We start from the raw sequence: 17,123 nt of genomic DNA on the forward strand, positions 1-17,123 counted from the left end.
CACAAGTCGAAATACGTCAGAAACCACCCACCCAGGGAGACACCACTGTTTGCCATTCTACAAGCTTCTCTACAGCTCTATAGCTCTACATCTCAAGTGTATGAAAGGGCGGAAGAACAGTTCTAGATCTAGAACATGAACAAGGTCGATATTCAGCGTGAACTATGTACCTCGGTAGAGCTATTCTATTTTGTAGCTCTCGCAATCCACGGAGTCATCGATGCCCGTCTTTTCTTTCTTCAACTGTGATAACTATAGCTTCCACGAAGCTACGTCACAGTTGTGGCTGCCCTGCCCTTCAATCACCTCTCTTGAAAATTTCAAACAAAATCAAGTAGTTTCTTATACTTGGTCTAGGGGAGGACCCCATGAGCCTTGACGCACGCGTATGTCACTTTGTTCCCAGCCAAAGTCCAATTTCAACAAGCTTTGCATGTACATTGTCGCTTTTTTTTGGTATCTCTTTGTAAACTCGGGGTCTAGCCACTTCTGTCTCAAGTTATTTTGTTGGTTGGTCTTTTGTTTGATACCATGCAAAATACAAAAATGAAAAAAAAAAGTCCAAGTCCAAGTCGCCGACTTCAGCCAACACGTTGGATTCTTTTTTGATCCAACGCCAGATGATGTCATGACGGGATTTCAGCTTGTTCTCCAGCTTGGTATTTCAAAAAAAAAAAAAATAAAAAAAAAACCGTCTCTAGAGTTCAAATTTGATAGCAAGATGACTGCGATCAAACAAAATGGTTCTAAACCCATTCATAAACAAACCATCGAGACCGAGTAATCTAATCATCGAGCCAATTTCATCCTTGTCTTTTGCTCTCCACGGACTCATCGAGGAAGTTTTCCAGAGCAAGTCACCGCCATCGACGCAAAGGAGAAAAAAATATGTACCATCATTCTCCTCTCCGTAAATGACTCCAGGGTACATTCTCGTATTGACAATCACGCCACAGGAGTAGCCTCTCTCGCCCCGCGTATTGATAGGTGTATCTTCTTGAGACGCAAATGTATTCAACACGATCTTGTGCGTTAGGGACTCATTATTGCGCACCAGGAGCAAAGTGGGGATGAAGTTTGCGGCAACTGCGTTGGGATCATCGGGAAAAAGTTTGACCCGCCTTGAGAACTCGTAGCTGGTAAATCCTTGCTTCGTCGTCAGCCAATCTGGCAACTGTCGCGATTGCGAGAAAAGTTGTGCAAATCTACTGGGTGCATTCTCGGGCATAAACCACGAGTGTACCGTTTTGCGGTAGTTGAGAAACGCACCCATCAAAGTTGGGTTGTTGTGATGCTCGATAACAAGCGGTTCATCCGGGCCAAAGAGCATTATAAAGTCGTCAATCATGGCCAAATTCGACACAATACGCACGGAGAATTTGTATTGTGGGTGTTGATTTTGGCACAAGTGGAGGCTTTGGCATAGGAAATGCCATTCTTCTTCGACAACTTTTGCAATCACGGCCAAGATGACCGGCTCGCTGCCACCCATACCGCAGTATAGTTTCAACACGTCGTAAGCGTCTATTGGAGTACTACCTTGTCCACGACATATTTCACCTGACAAGCTCTTCATCAACTCCAAGATACTCGCGTGGAGATATTTGCGGCGGAGTTCAACGTTTGAGACCGAGCCAGCTTGATGGGCGATTTTTGGCAAGACGCGGTTGCGTATAATTTTCTTTAATTTGGTTAGATATTTCAATCTGTAGCGCAACAAGCGGAAGTTGCTTCTTTCTAGTAGACTAAAGTAGAACAATATCGATTCGTGCAGAGTGTCGTTGTTTAAATTTTTCATGTGCCGCAAGCCCACGGCATAGAATTGGTTCATGACGAGGTACTCAAGCAACGACACCTTTGTGATATCGTAGCTGGATTCTCTACCGTTTTCCAAGAAATGCCATAGTTTTTGCTCTTCGGCTTGGTGCTTTTGCAAAAGAGCGAGTATGTAAGTTGGATCCAGCATATAGCAAAGACTTGTGTCTCGGTCCCAAGCAAATTCCATTGCAAGTAGTTGCAAATCTGTTTTTCGAACCTCATCTTCAAGCTTACTTGTGTCAATTTTACGACTACTTTGCATGTGTTGGTCCAACTCGAGTTTCCGTTTGTAGTGGAGGTGGCATTCTTCAAAGTAATTCGTGACGGGTCTCGGTATCTCTAGCTCATCAAAGATGGGCGCAATTTGCTTCTGGTAGATGACATGCCAGAAATAAGGATGCAGTAGGTTTTGTCTGAATAGCTGGTTGGTTTGATACAAGGCAAAGCAGTCTTTCAAGTCCAACCCTCCGACATCGACAATGTGGAGAACCAAATCCAACGGCAATATCAGCATTCCAAGGCCCCCGTGCTCAAAAGGCTCCTCTTTCTTTCTTTCTTTCTTTCCTCCTTTCTTTCTTACCTTTAGCCTATAGCTATCTCAGCTAAACACAGTAGCAAAATATCGCAACTCTGATCGATAGCTAACTTATTTCAGGATCTGAATCTCTGGATTATACACATAAGACGCGTTTATGCAAGTTTTGAATGGATTTATCTTGTTTGGCCCCTGCAATCTCTACTTATTTTTCATTTTTCATTTTTTTTTTTGGCCCTGACATGAGCTGCCGTGGGAAAGAGACATCATCGATTTTCTTTTGAGATGGCCAAGAGGGAACACGAAGAAAGCCAGGGGTCAAAGCCGAAAAAGAGAAAGTTTGGCAATGTTTCCAAACTACTCGATCCAAACACTGCTGGGATATATGCCACTTGTGTTAGAAGGAAGGAGAAATTAGCACGCCAGGAGTTGATGAATATCTTGCTGGAAAAGATTGCCGAAGTTTTCAATCTCGAGGAAAAAGACGAGCAAGAAGAAGAAGAAGAAGAAGGAGATGCAAGAAATGGACAGGAGTTGTCGGTGGAGGAGAAAATACAAAAGGAACTACTGGAGTTGAAAGAGCTGGACAAATCCAAAACGAATTTGCTCCAACCAATGGAGCTCGACGTTGAATGCGTGATATTTATCAAAACCAAGAAACCCGTTGATCCTCAGGTCTTGGTGCAGCGGGTAGTACGAGATTGCCACGACTCCGGTGTGAAAACCACACGGTATACGCAGAAACTCATGCCTATAGTAGACTCGTGTACAGCCACGGGGGATGAGCCTCAAGAGCAATTGCGACAATTGGCGAAACGGGTCCTCAAGCCTCATTTCCATTTGGATGAAGACCAGAAACCGGTCAAGTTTGCTATCCAGGTGGACAGGAAGAACTTCAACATAATGAAGCCGGAAGAGATGATCAAAGTTATTGCCGAAAGTGTAGGACGTGAGCACGGACATTCTGTTGATTTGAAGAGCTATGATAAGTTGATACTTGTTGAATGCTACAAGAACAATATCGGGATGAGTGTTGTTGAAGATTATCTCAAGTATAGCAAATTCAATTTGCAGCAAATATTTGACAAATCGGTGGAATAGGTTTGACAAAACAAAACAAAAACTGCCCGACAAATCAACAAATCAACAGTAATCATGGTACTTCATTTTTTTTATCTGCTCTCATCAAGAGTAAAGACGATGTTTCACCGGTGCTAGTTGCTTCCAGGCTAGCCAGTCTGCTTCCAGGTGAGGTATAAGTCCCAAATTAACAACCAGTAATCATGGTACTTGATTTTTTTTTTTCATTTTTACTTCCATCTTTATCTCTTCCCATCAAGAGTAAAGACGATGTTTCACCGGTGATAGTTGCTTCCAGGCTAGCCAGTCTGCTTCCAGGTGAGGTATAAGTCCCATATTGTATAATTTATAAACCCCGACTGCCATGTTGAGCAACTGGAAAAGAATAAACACCACCTTGGCAAGCAAGATTTCGTTCAGATTCTTCTTTGCCTGTAGATTCTTGAACATGGCGTTGGTATCGTTGAAGATGGCCCTGATGGGGTTCCAAAGTAGCATGAACGTCATGGTCATGGGGATTATCTGCAATGAGTTGCCCGCCATATAACTCATAAATAGAGTCATGGGCATTGATTTTGCCGGCGCAATGGCCAACTCCCATATTTTTTTCGACTTTAAAAGATCCAAATCAGCGTCATTCTTGATCGCAGGAGCAGCAGCAGCTGTTGATGAGGTTCCCCCCGATGTTGCTGTTATTGGGCCAAATCCAGGTGGTGATGAGATTGTCGACAGGTATTTCTTATTCTGCGGTATGATTTGGGGATTTAGTATCTCCTCGTACGCTGCCGTGCGAGCATTGGCCATGGCTGCAGGTTTTGATAATGGTGGTAAAGGTGGTGCTGGTAGGATATATAAGAGATAAAGTGTTCGGTACAAGTTGAGAGTTGTTTTTTATTTTCGTTCAAGAGAGCGAGAGGGAGATCTTGAACTTCCAACGCCAACGGAAAGACCCACCAGGCAAACCACTCCAAACGACGGGGAGGGGGGCAAAAGACTCATAGAAGAGAGCCAGAAGTCCGAATTTGTTGTTACCTACAGCCAAAACCAAACAAAAAGAGACAAAAGCAGTCAACGGCAGCCACGAGGCACATTGACAAGAATGAACTACATAAACTCGAGCTCGTTCAAGAGCAATAATCCGTTGAATAGAATCATCGGGTTGTCGGTGATACTAGCCGTGGGGTTTGTCTTGGTGATCTTGGCAGGCATCAACGGCAATTGGTTCCCCATCGTTATTGGGCTTGTATTTGCTGTAGCCCATTTGCCCACGGCCATCACGAGACACATCTCCAGCTCGCTGGACTATGACTTCAATTTCGACCCCACCAGCACCTCCAACGCCAATCTCTTGGTTGAGTTTGGCCAGTTCCTAACTGCGTTTTTGCTAGTTACTGGGGTCTACTTGCCCGTCATCTTGCACCACTCGGCTATCTTGACAAAGACGGCCACCATCTTGACCGTGCTTGGCGGGCTATTGATCTACGGCACAGTGTATACGTTTAGCCACTACTTTGACGAGCCGGAGGAAGAAGAGGGTCTCGCTGATTTGGGTGGCGGTGTTATATAGCGACTGTTTTGAATATAATCTTAAACACAACATACCCATATACAAACATAGAGAGAGCAACAGAAAGAACGGTTCCACGAGGGTTGAATCTGCTCTCCTTTGGCTCTGGCTCTTGCAACTGTTCTTGTTGTTGTTGTGGTGGTTATTGGCAGTGGCAGCAATGGCAGTAGTGGCATTTATTATATACAACGTTACTGCTCTCTCTCTCCACCCACGCTAATTATTTCGCTGTTAAAGTGCCCCCGTGTTAGACGGCACCAGTACAAATTTTTACAACCAAATCAGAACTAGCCCGTCAACCCCCTTGCTGTTCTTTTTGGCAACTCAATTGAATCAATCAAACTACAGCAATGGTTTCAGCAGAATTCGAAGAAAAAGTATGTCTACTTGAAGAATTGGCCCCCCACCACCCGTGCGTGTCTATGCCACGGCTACTAACAGAAACTGCAGGCAAACACCGTGTCCAATTTGGCCAAGAGACCTTCGGATGACGAGTTGTTGAAGCTTTATGGTTTGTACAAACAGGCCACCGTGGGAGACAACACCACGGACAAGCCAGGCACTTTTGACTTCAAGGGGAAGTACAAGTGGCAAGCTTGGAAGGACTTGGAAGGCACTCCGCAAGAAGAAGCTGAAAAGAGGTACATTGAGTTTGCTGTTGAGTTGATTAGCAAGTACAACTCCTAGCTTTCCCGCGTCTGCTACAGCACTATATAAACAACTTTGAATATAAATGTCTATTCCGGCTGTTTCGCTTGGTTTCGCTTGGTTTGGTGGTTGTTTGGCATTGTTTGGTGGTTGTTTTAGGGTGGTGGCTGCGTGCTAGCGGGGACACAACAACAACGCGTGTTCCACTGGACTTGATCCACTAGACTTGACTCGCAATTGCTTCCTTTCTCTTGTCTCTATGGAAGTCAATGGCAGAGAGAGAGAGAGAGCAGAAGAGCGGAGGATAGGAAGAAGATGAAAGGGGACTTCCTCGAGGGGCTGCTTTCAGCCGTGGTTACTTGACGGATGCTGTTGTTGCAGCATGGAGTGGTCAAACCGGTCTCTAGACGATAGTGGTAGCCGCGCTGACAATATCACCAAACCCTCCCCCTCTTCCCTACCCTCAAACTCCCTGGCTTAGGTTAGGTCAGGTCAGCTCAATCTCTAGAAGAAACAGCCCTCCTCGTAGCAGTTCACATAATGAGCTCGCTACTTTCACTAGTGCTATCCTGTGTACCCTGTGTACCCTGTTTCCCCTCCTTGTCAACACCAACCATCTACATCAACAATGCTCAGTTCCAAATCATCCGATTACTAGGCGAAGGAGGCTTCTCCTACGTCTACCTAGTGCACCAAACATCATCGCAAGCACCTTATGCCTTGAAAAAGATCAGTTGTCCCTTTGGCACCAGAGACGAAACCTACAAGAACGCCATTCGCGAAATCAAAAACTACCACAGATTCACCCCTTCCAAGACCCCCTATGTGATTCAGTCGATTGACGAAAATATCGTCACCAACCCCGATGGGCTGAGACAGATATACATCTTGCTTCCCTATTTCACCCGCTCGCTCCAGGATATCATCAACGAAGCAGTGTTGAATAATCTGAAGTTGGAAGAGCGCGAGATCCTCAAGGTGTTTTTGGGCGTGTGTCGTGGCCTCGACGTGATGCATAATTATAAAACCACTGCGTCAACCGTGGGACGGTTCGACCGTGGAGGAGAGGAAGACGATGAAGAAGACGACGACGATGGTGGTGGTGGTGGTGGAGGAGGAGAAGATGACCCCTTGCTTAATCCAACTGACACCGAGGCCAACTCCGAGCTCGCTAGTGCTTCCGCCACCGAGATGTCGGAATTGGTGCCCTATGCCCACCACGATTTGAAACCCGCCAACGTCATGATCTCAGCCGAAGGGTTGGCGGTGTTGGTGGACTTGGGCTCTTGTTCGCGTGCACGAATACACGTTACAACGCGACAGCAAGCGTTGACCCTCACTGATTTCGCTCAGGAACACTGCACTTTGCCCTACCGTGCACCGGAGTTGATGGACGTTGAAACCGGCAGCTATGTGACTGAAGCCACGGATATTTGGTCGTTGGGCTGCTTGCTCTACTCTTGTTGCTTTGGCTACTCGCCTTTTGAGAAATTGGAAGCTGACCAAGGCGCCAATTTGAACTTGGCCATTGCGAGAGGCAAGTATCTGATACCGGAAAACCAGAACGGCTACAGCGAGGACTTGATTGACATCATTCGCAAGTGTCTACAGTTGAAACCGGAGAAACGGCCCACGACGAAGGAATTGATTGAAACTGCCCTTGAACTAAGTAGGAAAGTGGGGGTTTAATCTCTCTTACGTTTGGGGTATGGACATGTTCTCTTCTGGGATGATCTGGAAAAACACACGAAACCAGGAGGATTGAGGATGATCTGGAAAAACACACGAAACCAGGAGGACTGAGGATGAGTGGTGAACAAGACATTGACGTGGGAGGCTATATCCTGGGGTCTTTTTTTTCATTCTCCGCTACTATATAGCTAATCTAAATATCCACAGCGCCAATAGTCGTTGTTGTTATTCATCTACAACTTGAAAAACTCCCACTTCTTTCTAATCGTTATACTCAACAAACGGCTAGAGCTGCTGTGTTTTCCTCCCCGGGTCAGCTCGTATCTTTCTCCACGTTTTTTCAGCCATGTGACAATTTCCGATCTCATCTGGGCCGCTAACATAAATAAAAAAAAATATCAACAGGTGGCACAACATGGCCCACACTGAGGAGAGTCGTTGAAATCTTGAAACATTGGTCCTGGTCCAACCCTTGCCTGGGGCAGGCATATATAATTTTACTCCACATCACATTCTTTTTTCCTAGCCACCCACCCACGTCAGGTCGTTTTTTACGGTTGTTGCTCGAGATGACGCTCACAAAGTACCAGCGTGGAGACATCACAGAAGGATGGAACGACTGTCCCACGCCAGTCATGCTCTCGCACAACAACTCCTACACATCGCTCGACCAAGAAGAAAACGGCCCACGACGAGACCGCGCTGAGTTGATGAGCTTGAGTGAGCGGGTCTTTGCCCAAAACATAAACTTGCCCGAGCGGGAGTTGAAGCATTACAAGCTGAAGATAGAGACTCAGATTCAGACCATGGATGAAAAACACTTGTCTTTTCTCGAGAGGATTTTTGTCGAGGTTGTCGAGGACAAGATGGATAAGCGCGAGTTGTCGAAGCAGATTGTGCAGTACATGATGGGACACGAGGGTGTCACTGTGTGGTGCTCGCCTTTGAAGAAGATTGTCAACAGCTTGTGCAGTCCATGATGGACCGAGGAGCGCCTACAACGAATACCAATGGTTTACTCTCTTTGTTCTTTTTTTGACAACTGATGGACAATCAATAGATATACAAAAATAACAGCGTAAAGGGTATCTACATAATCTATTTAACACTAAAACTTCTTCCTCTTTCCGACTTGCGCTTGGAAACCGGTCTTGATGGACGAAACGGACCTTGTGGATCCACAAGCCTTGCAGCTCAAGAAATGCAACCTATTGGCACTTTCTCTCTTCAACTCAGTGTTCATGCTCTTGCACGTCTTGCACGTGACGTACTCTATAATATACCTTCTCAAGACGCTTTCCATCTGCTTAGGCTGGAACTTGCCTTTCAAGACTAACCGTTTTTCACCATCAATGGATCCAGAGGTACCCAACTCGGCAAACAAAAACTGGATCAAATGCTCGGGGTTTCTCTGTAAAACGGTAGCAATCTCTTGCACGTTGGCGAAAAGCGTCTTTTTCGAGCCTTCTCTTTGACACACCGGCGGAGGGATTCTGAACTTGGGTCCCGATCTATCACCGGCCAACTCGGGGTTGTTGGCTTTCAAAATGTCAAAGAAACGCGACAACAACTCATCGTACGACAATCCGCCGCCCAACTGCGGTTGCTCTTGCGATTCTATTATGCTCGTGTCCTCGTTGTTGTCCTCGACGCCGGCCTCTTCTAGCTGCTGCTCAAACTCGTTCAAGTCCGAGTTCTTGGTGGCGGTGCTCTTCTTCTTCTTCTTCTTTAGCGTCAAATCGCCCAACGATGCCGCGAGATCGTCGCCTGCCTCGGGCGAGGCGCCCGAGTCAACAGCGTCCTCGCTCTTCTTGGCGGGCTTCTTCTTCTTCTTCATCCCGGAGAACAAGTCGTCAACAGAGTCAGTTGCTGCTGCTGCTGTTGACCCGGGCTGAGGTGTCGATTCCTTGCTATCGGATGCGGCGCCATCAACCGGTTTCTTGACCTTCTTCTTCTTCTTTAACGTGGGATCGAATCCTAACTCAGACATGATGACCTCTGGTGATCTTTCTATTGCGTGAGACTGCAAAAGACAACAAAAAAGAAAAGGAAAAAGAGGGGGGATCCGTTCAGGAGTACGGAGGCCTTTGGTTTCAACTGATGGATGGTAAATTGCCTTGAAAAAGTGGAAAATTTTTATAGAGTAACAAATGCGACTAAACGACACACCAGCTTAAAAAAAAGTGAAAAATCAGAGCAATGAATAACAGGGATATTAGCGATTGACAGGCTTCTTGTGAGGTTCACTTGAGAAGAGTTTATTAGTGGAGTAGATCTATATGCTATTTAGTCATTGAGAGATACTTGGGCAACCCCCTCTTCGACAGATTTGCAGGTCTGCGAACTGCCGGTGTTATTGTTGTCTCGCAGACTCTCTCCGTCGTAGCCGTCCTTCACACTCGAAGCAAACACGGCGTCTCTTGCGTTGTCGTCAGCTAATTTGCTCTCTTTGCCCGGCGTGTAAGTGACTTTGGTGGAGGCGCCGTCTTCCTCCACAGTGAAGTCTTGCTCTGGAGTGTACTTTTTCAAAAACCAGCTTTCCACCTCGGTTTTGCCGTTGTTTTCCGCCTCGTAGATCGCGTCGTGGCCGGCTTCGTTCTTGTCAAACGGGTCCGCGTGGTATTCTTCAATCAAAAGCTGGACAACTGCAAGGTGTCCGTTGTATGCTGCCCAGTGAAGCGCCGTGTTGCCCGTCTCGTTCTTGGCCCTGACCAAAGTTTCAGCGTCGCTCTTGGGCACTAGCGAAAGAAGGTACTTGACGGTCTCGAGGTGGCCGTTTGCCGCAGCCATGTGGACCGGGGTGCTTAGCGTTATATCGTCTTTTATCGTCATCAAATGCCCCTTCGGTATCTCATCGAAGATCTCCTGTAGTGTTTCGATGTCGCCTGCTCGGGCGTCATATATCACCACGTCCATTTCCTCCTGTGTGAGTTTCTCTATTTCCTCCGACATCTTGCTAGCACTATTCCTCCGTGTCGTCGTCTGTATCTTGTATAGTTGGTCTCTTTATCTTGATTCAAGTCAAGCGATGCCGATCTGAAAAAAAAAAAGAGGGACTCTGAGGGTGCAGCCAGAATAAGCAACACATTTTCTCCCTGGCAGTTTGGCAACACTGGAAACCAACCCATGTCGCCGCCAAAGATTGAAGAGTTACCGCCCAACGATGATGAAGTTGCAGAGCTGCTGGAACCACAGGAGCGCCTCCCGCTGGCGAAAACAGCGAAAAGGAACCCGTTTGCGCTGAAACGCAAGACAACAGTGAGGCGCACGGCGGACGAAGTTTACCCCGAGAGGAAAGGCTTGAACAAACCTGATTTCCTCGGAGACAAGCCCATCGACTTGCTATTCCAGAAATTGGAGAGCCTACTAGCTGAACCATATGAAGATTTGACAATTGGGTTGCTCAACACACGGATCCCCCCGGGCCCAGGCCCAGACACCACCACCGTTGACAATACCCGTTATCATGTCATTGAATACCTCATGAACAGCTTGATTGACGTGCAAAAGGCATCTTTGGAGTCCAAAATGCCCAACAAGGCATTGATCACCATCTCGCTCCACGACGTCAAGACCTTCAGCAAATTGGTCAACGCCATCATCATTCTAGGGGTTTACCCCGCGCTAAACGTGTTTCACATCGGAATCCCCTTTGAAAAGAGAAACTTGTCCAAAAACATGAGCAAGCAAGTCAAGATCGACACCATAAAATCGGGACCTGCAGAAGCTTTCCAATTATTGACGTTGATATACGACAAGTTTTACCAGCTTTTCCAAACGCCATCTGATGTCACCGGGTTGTTGAGTAAAGGAACCGGGTTTTCTGACTTCCTCACGGTGGCAATTGCCATCTACTCCATCCCCGGGTTTCAACATAAGACAGATGCCTCTTTTGAACAAGTCGAAAAGATTCCAGATACATATGAACTATTTCAAACTTATTCATTGCTATTGACGACGCCATCGCCGCAATTTTTCAAGCAATTTGTCATGCTGCGTCTACAGAAACTCCCCTACGATGCGCCGCGCAAGGACGGTTTACGTTCATTGATTGAGTATATCCTTGGTCTACGCGAACAGGAGGAAATCGACATTGCCAAGTTTGACCATGTGGCAAACGTTGTGCTCCTGAAACCCAAGGATGTGACAACCACGACTTACTTTAACTCGATTGGAAAACAAGCCTATGCATTGTTGGTCAATATCAACCGCCCGCTTATGGCCCTGTGTGTCACGTATATTATGGAAAAGTTGTGGCACAAGAATAAACTTGTGGTGAAGGATTTCTTCTTGCAAAGGATCTGGGACCAATTTGTAACCAGCCACCCCAAGGAGGAGGAAAAGAAGGAACAAACAGTAGTAGCACTCAACCTGAGTGTATTGGTGGGAGAAGCGGCATTCAACAACGCCATCAATGTTTTGATATCGATTTCCAAAAAGGGGTTAGAGGCTGATGTCTATCAAGCCGTCATGGAGCCCATTATCGTATCGCTTTGGGGCTACTATTTGTTTTTGAAACAGCATGGGAAGTCAGTGCAAATTGTCACCGACATTATGACCAGTTACTTTACAGTGATGAAGGACTTTGACGACAATAACTTGGCCGGCATTGACCTTGTGGCAAAGAACCTTGTTTTCAACGGTGGCGATTCTTGGACGTATGAAATTGGACCAAACAATTTGACTCAGCTTGTAAAGAAGAAAGCCGAGTTTACTTCCGAGAGCAAAGAGACGAAGATTTTGAAATTCATCGAGGGGCTCGACTTTGCATGCAGCAACTTTATGATTCTATTGGAGAATGTCGACGATGAAGTAGTTTACGCTTTGTTTACATTGATTCTTAAACAGTGGCTTGAACTGGCTAATTTGCTAGGAGGAGAAGAAAAAAATCCGTTTATAAAACTAGTTGACCTCAAGTTACTAGAAAGTATTGGTGATAAATTCAAGGAAAGCTTGGCTCGCACCCCGCATGAGATGTTGGCCATCGTGCACAGTTTTTTGAAAAAGCAACAACAAGACAGTGGCGGGGATGATGATGGTGATGCAATGGATGACGATGTCGACTCAGACGATGAAGACGAAGGTGATGGCCAAGGAACGGAAAATTTCTTACCTGTTTTGTTAGAGCTCCTATCGGCCATCTTGTCCGAGAATGACATTGTCATTGACGACTCATGTACTGAGCAATTGACAGGAATTAAACAATCATTGGAAAAACTCCAAAACAACAAAAATAATAAACCATTGAATTCCAACATGAGAAACTCAATTGAATCGCTTGAGCAGCGAATATCCAACATCTTGAGCGGCGAAATCCCCGTTTCCAACGAGCTAGATGCGCAGAGACTTGTGCTCAACCGCGCCATCACAAGTTTAAACGACCCATTGGTTCCGATTCGAGCTCATGGGTTGTACTTGTTGAGACAATTGATAGAATCACGCAGCGAGATCATCTCCGTTGACTTTGTGATTAACTTGCACTTGGTCCAGCTTAAAGACCCGGAACCTTACATCTACCTCAATGTGATTAAAGGCTTGGAGAGCTTGATTGACTGGGAGGAGCTCCCCGTGCTCAAGATAATGTGCCAACTATACACGTCGACTGAGACGGATTTGGACGAAAGACTCCGAATCGGTGAGGTTATACTCCGCTACATTCAAGTTTCCAACGAGAAATTCACGGGTGAATCAGCAAACTTGGTTGTGGAAACTACTCTCACGGTGATTCGAAGCCACAGCCTGGACGACGATCGCGTGAGAATGTCAGCCATGTCCTTGTTGGGTGTCTGTTGCAAAGTGAATCCGATTGGCTTGATTGGTCGCTTGGAGGATGCGCTCGATTGCGTCGTTGGTATTCTTGACCTTGAAAAAGGTCCGGATAAAGCCATCATGAGACGATCGGCAGTCATGCTCATACAAGATTTGATTTTGGGCACTTCAGAGTCGGATAAAGTGGCATTTCCTGAACCATATAGGGAAAAAATCGTGATACGTCTACGGTATGTGGCTGAAACCGACAACGATATATTTGTAAGGGAGCAAGCCCGAAAGGTGTTGGACTTGATTCAAGAACTAGCGCGGTTGGGCATGGAGCTTTACTTTGAAAAGATGAACATATAAAGCTACTCAGTGAGCAAAGACAAAGTCGAGTCTTTTGTTACCTTCATCAGCGGTGTTGATTTTGTAGTGTTGTCGTTCTTTCTTCAGTCATGGCCGCGCATGTTTCCCGCTTATAATGGTTTCTTGCCACGTAATAAGACTTTAGCCAAGAGCAACACGGGGATCGTAGCAATGGTCATGAAGAATAGTTGCATGTTACCGCGATGATATAATGGCAAATCGTCCGTCCTGTAGATGTTGATGCCGATGATATTGTCAATCTGCCCAATCATGTTATAAACGGCAGCACTGATTGACCGCTGTCTCACTGAGCCGGAGTTTCTCGAGCACCACGAAGCACCGATGGCCAAGACGTATGGCTGGCCAAGGAACAAAGTGTTGAGGACATACGTGGGCCAGATCTTGTGTCCCGCGCCTGGCCACCAGCGGATCAACCCAATCAAAGGAACAGCGAAAAGTGGGGCAATGCACATCACCAATGCCCGCTCGTTGATCCGCTCGGAGAACACTACATACAATCTGAGTCAATGTCAATGTCGTCCAGAACCATGATAGTCTCACAGGTAGTTCCTTGCTGGCGTAGAAATAACTGAGCCATAATATGAGATCAGCAATGAATCCACCTTCCAACATACCAATCAATGCCCTCGTGATGTAAAACAAAGTCTTTCCAGATAGGGCGATTTGACAAGTGGCAACGATGCTCCAGCCAACCAATAGGGATGAAGATATCAGGACCTATCCATTTAGAATTCAACTGGCTGGGGATTTCAGCGCAAAGGAATGCCACGAGGAAAATGGTGTTGCCGGTGTTGTAATTGTTGCAAGTCACCCAACATGTTGTCAGTGACAGCCTGCTGGATGTTGCCTCTGTCAATTTGCAAACTAGCAAACATCAAACATGCCGATAATGCCACCAATTTGAGGACAATCCTGCGTTCTTCCTCCTCCGTCAATTCCATCGCGGGGTCAAACGCTTTGTCGCATTCGTAACCCACAGATGCATACAAGTTCCTGTAGTAAGTTTCCACTGCGGGATCAGCAAAGGGGTTCTTGAGTTGCGCATGGGCATTCTGGTTGATTTTCTCTTCTCTCGATGACAACACCGATTGGACTTCAATGCCACTGGCGACAGCTTTCTTTGGTTCCTCCTCCAACACCGTTGCCGTAATGCTGTTGGACATTGGCATATCTAGCGTTTGGACCTGGAGAGGACCATGAGGCTGGAAGACGAGATCCCATACCTACATCTCGTATTTATACATGGCTATCACCCAGTGCTTGGCCCTCCTCTCTTTTTTTTTTTTTTTTTTTTGCAGCCAGGGAGCAAGTTCCAGAGGAGTGGGGGTTTAAAATAGACTAGCCAGGTATCCTTGATTGACGCGAATGTGGCGTGCAATGAAGGTTTAGCTCGAGTTGCGGCGTGGAAGAGGAATGGGGGGCTAAACCACCCTTTCTAAGCTCATGGAAGCACTACAGTATGGTTCAAGTGCCAGGCTGATTTTTAGTGCTGGCGCCACACTGCACTGGCTCAACGAGAATGGGGCACGGCGGTGTTTCATTTCTCAGGGTTACAGACTTTTGAAAAACTCTGGTGAAGTATATAAGTATCACCAATTAGGTTGAGCCGTCGAGACACACACAGAGTCATATCTCATGGGGGTTCAAAGTTGTAGAGGAAACGAAGGTCTCGACAGAAACCATTTTGCTTTGTTTCTTTGAATTAATCATATGCATCTAAACTCTGGAAACCCTACGATTGCATTCCTCCCGGAGCCAGGGACCACTTCAATGAGTAAACCTGAAATCGAGTCTCTTGTTTCCATCATCCGTTGTCGTTCTTCGATACTCATCCTTTTCAATCTCCGTCATTGCGCTCCATATCTTTTCTCTCGACTTGTTGCGCCAGATGTAGTAGAACTTCGTCAACAACAAGATAGGAACCACGGCCAAGGCAATGCACCACAACTGCAAAAGACCCCGCTTGTACAATGGCGCATCGTCGGCTCGAAACATGTTTTGTGCGATTATCGCCCCCGTTTGCACAAACATATTGTACACCGCGGAACAGATGGACCTTGTTCTCACTGAGTTTGAGTTTCTCGAGACCCACGAGACCAAGATGGCGTGGATGAAAGGTTGGCCCATGTATATTGTGTTCATGACGTAGCTGGGCCATATTTCGATGCCGGAACCCGGGTAGAATCGAATGACGCCGAGCACGATGAAACAGTAGATGGGCGAGATGAGCGATATCATGGATCTGTTCTGGAACCGCTCAGAGAGCCAAGTTATAGCGAGCAAGTTGAGGATGTAGAGCACGGCTTGCGGGATCGTCAACAAGTTGGTGTCAAACACGCCGAATCCGAGCTGACGGGTCATGAGGGTGAAGTAAGAACCAAAAGTGAAATTTCCAATGTAGGCCATTACTCCAATGGAGTAGAGCGGCCACAAGTCGTAGTCGATCAAACAAGTCCAGAGTTGTTTCAACCCAATTGCTTGACGGTTGTGCATTGACCCCTTTGTTGGATCATCTCGCAAGATCCTGTTAACGACAATCTTTTCCTCGCGTTCAGAGAACCAGCCTTTCGGATGCATCCAGTTCTTGGTTTGAACGGCTGAAGGGACCATCAAGTAAAACGACGCAATGCCAATCGCAAGCGTAAACAACCCTTCCCAAAAGAACAAGTGGGCCCAACCGGGCCAGCCAAAGACGCCCCTTAATCTCAAGATGGCAAACGCCGCCAAAGCAGCGAAAATCTGGGTCAAGGTCAAGGTGGTCCAGAACCAGGATAACCGAATTGGCAACTCCTTACTCGTGAAGAAGTAGCTCAACCACAACACCAAGTCAGCAATAAAGCCGCCTTCGATGGCCCCGATTAAACAACGCGTGATGTAAAAGGAAACCTTGCCCGACAAGGCCACCTGCGACAAAGCGACAACCGACCACGCGCAAATCTGGATGGGGATAAAGATATCGGGACCTAGGGCCTTTGAGATCATTTGCGAAGGGATTTCTGCTAGCAAGAACGACAAGTAGAAGATGGTGTTGCCCATGTTGTAGTCATCGGTGGTCAACCCCAAGTCGTCGAGCAAGTTGTCGGAGACAGCTTGCTGCAAATTACCCCTATCGACCTGCAAAGCAACAAACATGAGACAGGCTGCGAAGGCTACTCTGAAGTTCAACTTTCTCACAACTTTCTTTTCCTCTTCAGCCGTCCATTGGAAAGACGGATCGAAACTCCCCCTACACTCGTACTTCACGTCCTCATACATCTGTCTATAGTAAGTAGCGACTTTCTCATCGGCGAAGGGGTTTTTTGATTCGGATTTTTCAAGGTCCAGGAGCGAAGGCGGCTCGGAGACGTGTGACTCTTGAACTTCTAATTTCTTGGACATGTTGCTGGCGATCACTGAGGTTGATCTTCTGATTCCCCTAGCGAGCTCTTTATCATCGAGACATCATTGTGGTTATTTATATATAAAAGACTTCCGAGGGAGGGAGGGCCACCCCTCTGGCGGGAGAATTTGCCATATTCTGTTTAGTTGCAAAAAATCTTGTTTTTGCACTGTGGCTCTTAAAGTTGAAAGTTTTTTTTATGGTTGCAAAATAATATCCAAGCAGTTTTTCATTTACGAAACAACCCACACCAGCGAACGGGT

General features: G+C 46.5%; 12 protein-coding genes across 12 annotated transcripts; 6 read left to right on the top strand and 6 right to left on the bottom strand. All coding sequences in view use genetic code 12, as the record gives it.

Annotated features, from left to right (window-relative positions):
• Positions 1-697: 697 nt before the first annotated feature.
• On the bottom strand, positions 698-2,332 carry LODBEIA_P59520 (uncharacterized protein; the record flags this gene model as incomplete). Its single annotated transcript, XM_066976341.1, has 1 exon — positions 698-2,332. The coding sequence occupies one exon, from the start codon at positions 2,330-2,332 to the stop codon at positions 698-700; it is 1,635 nt and encodes a 544-aa protein (XP_066832890.1).
• A 306-nt stretch (positions 2,333-2,638) lies between these two features.
• Positions 2,639-3,454, top strand: LODBEIA_P59530 (uncharacterized protein; the record flags this gene model as incomplete). Its single annotated transcript, XM_066976342.1, has 1 exon — positions 2,639-3,454. The coding sequence occupies one exon, from the start codon at positions 2,639-2,641 to the stop codon at positions 3,452-3,454; it is 816 nt and encodes a 271-aa protein (XP_066832891.1).
• Positions 3,455-3,688: 234 nt separating this feature from the next.
• On the bottom strand, positions 3,689-4,237 carry LODBEIA_P59540 (uncharacterized protein; the record flags this gene model as incomplete). The annotated part of the gene is made up of 1 exon (XM_066976343.1): positions 3,689-4,237. One exon carries the CDS (start codon positions 4,235-4,237, stop codon positions 3,689-3,691), a length of 549 nt encoding a protein of 182 aa, XP_066832892.1.
• A 295-nt stretch (positions 4,238-4,532) lies between these two features.
• Positions 4,533-5,000, top strand: LODBEIA_P59550 (uncharacterized protein; the record flags this gene model as incomplete). Its single annotated transcript, XM_066976344.1, has 1 exon — positions 4,533-5,000. The coding sequence occupies one exon, from the start codon at positions 4,533-4,535 to the stop codon at positions 4,998-5,000; it is 468 nt and encodes a 155-aa protein (XP_066832893.1).
• A 350-nt stretch (positions 5,001-5,350) lies between these two features.
• LODBEIA_P59560 (uncharacterized protein) lies at positions 5,351-5,687 on the top strand (the record flags this gene model as incomplete). Its single annotated transcript, XM_066976345.1, has 2 exons — positions 5,351-5,377; positions 5,451-5,687. 2 exons carry the CDS (start codon positions 5,351-5,353, stop codon positions 5,685-5,687), a joined length of 264 nt encoding a protein of 87 aa, XP_066832894.1.
• A 501-nt stretch (positions 5,688-6,188) lies between these two features.
• On the top strand, positions 6,189-7,337 carry LODBEIA_P59570 (uncharacterized protein; the record flags this gene model as incomplete). Its single annotated transcript, XM_066976346.1, has 1 exon — positions 6,189-7,337. The coding sequence occupies one exon, from the start codon at positions 6,189-6,191 to the stop codon at positions 7,335-7,337; it is 1,149 nt and encodes a 382-aa protein (XP_066832895.1).
• A 572-nt stretch (positions 7,338-7,909) lies between these two features.
• On the top strand, positions 7,910-8,320 carry LODBEIA_P59580 (uncharacterized protein; the record flags this gene model as incomplete). The annotated part of the gene is made up of 1 exon (XM_066976347.1): positions 7,910-8,320. One exon carries the CDS (start codon positions 7,910-7,912, stop codon positions 8,318-8,320), a length of 411 nt encoding a protein of 136 aa, XP_066832896.1.
• A 128-nt stretch (positions 8,321-8,448) lies between these two features.
• On the bottom strand, positions 8,449-9,330 carry LODBEIA_P59590 (uncharacterized protein; the record flags this gene model as incomplete). The annotated part of the gene is made up of 1 exon (XM_066976348.1): positions 8,449-9,330. One exon carries the CDS (start codon positions 9,328-9,330, stop codon positions 8,449-8,451), a length of 882 nt encoding a protein of 293 aa, XP_066832897.1.
• Positions 9,331-9,626: 296 nt separating this feature from the next.
• Positions 9,627-10,292, bottom strand: LODBEIA_P59600 (uncharacterized protein; the record flags this gene model as incomplete). Its single annotated transcript, XM_066976350.1, has 1 exon — positions 9,627-10,292. The coding sequence occupies one exon, from the start codon at positions 10,290-10,292 to the stop codon at positions 9,627-9,629; it is 666 nt and encodes a 221-aa protein (XP_066832898.1).
• A 174-nt stretch (positions 10,293-10,466) lies between these two features.
• LODBEIA_P59610 (uncharacterized protein) lies at positions 10,467-13,460 on the top strand (the record flags this gene model as incomplete). Its single annotated transcript, XM_066976351.1, has 1 exon — positions 10,467-13,460. The coding sequence occupies one exon, from the start codon at positions 10,467-10,469 to the stop codon at positions 13,458-13,460; it is 2,994 nt and encodes a 997-aa protein (XP_066832899.1).
• A 110-nt stretch (positions 13,461-13,570) lies between these two features.
• Positions 13,571-14,644, bottom strand: LODBEIA_P59620 (uncharacterized protein; the record flags this gene model as incomplete). Its single annotated transcript, XM_066976352.1, has 2 exons — positions 13,571-13,968; positions 14,251-14,644. 2 exons carry the CDS (start codon positions 14,642-14,644, stop codon positions 13,571-13,573), a joined length of 792 nt encoding a protein of 263 aa, XP_066832900.1.
• A 604-nt stretch (positions 14,645-15,248) lies between these two features.
• On the bottom strand, positions 15,249-16,859 carry LODBEIA_P59630 (uncharacterized protein; the record flags this gene model as incomplete). Its single annotated transcript, XM_066976353.1, has 1 exon — positions 15,249-16,859. One exon carries the CDS (start codon positions 16,857-16,859, stop codon positions 15,249-15,251), a length of 1,611 nt encoding a protein of 536 aa, XP_066832901.1.
• Between the last annotated feature and the right edge of the window lie 264 nt (positions 16,860-17,123).

The sequence above is a fragment of the Lodderomyces beijingensis genome, assembly GCF_963989305.1.
Source record: "Lodderomyces beijingensis strain CBS 14171 genome assembly, chromosome: 8".
Classification (NCBI taxonomy): Eukaryota; Fungi; Ascomycota; class Pichiomycetes; order Serinales; family Debaryomycetaceae; genus Lodderomyces; species Lodderomyces beijingensis.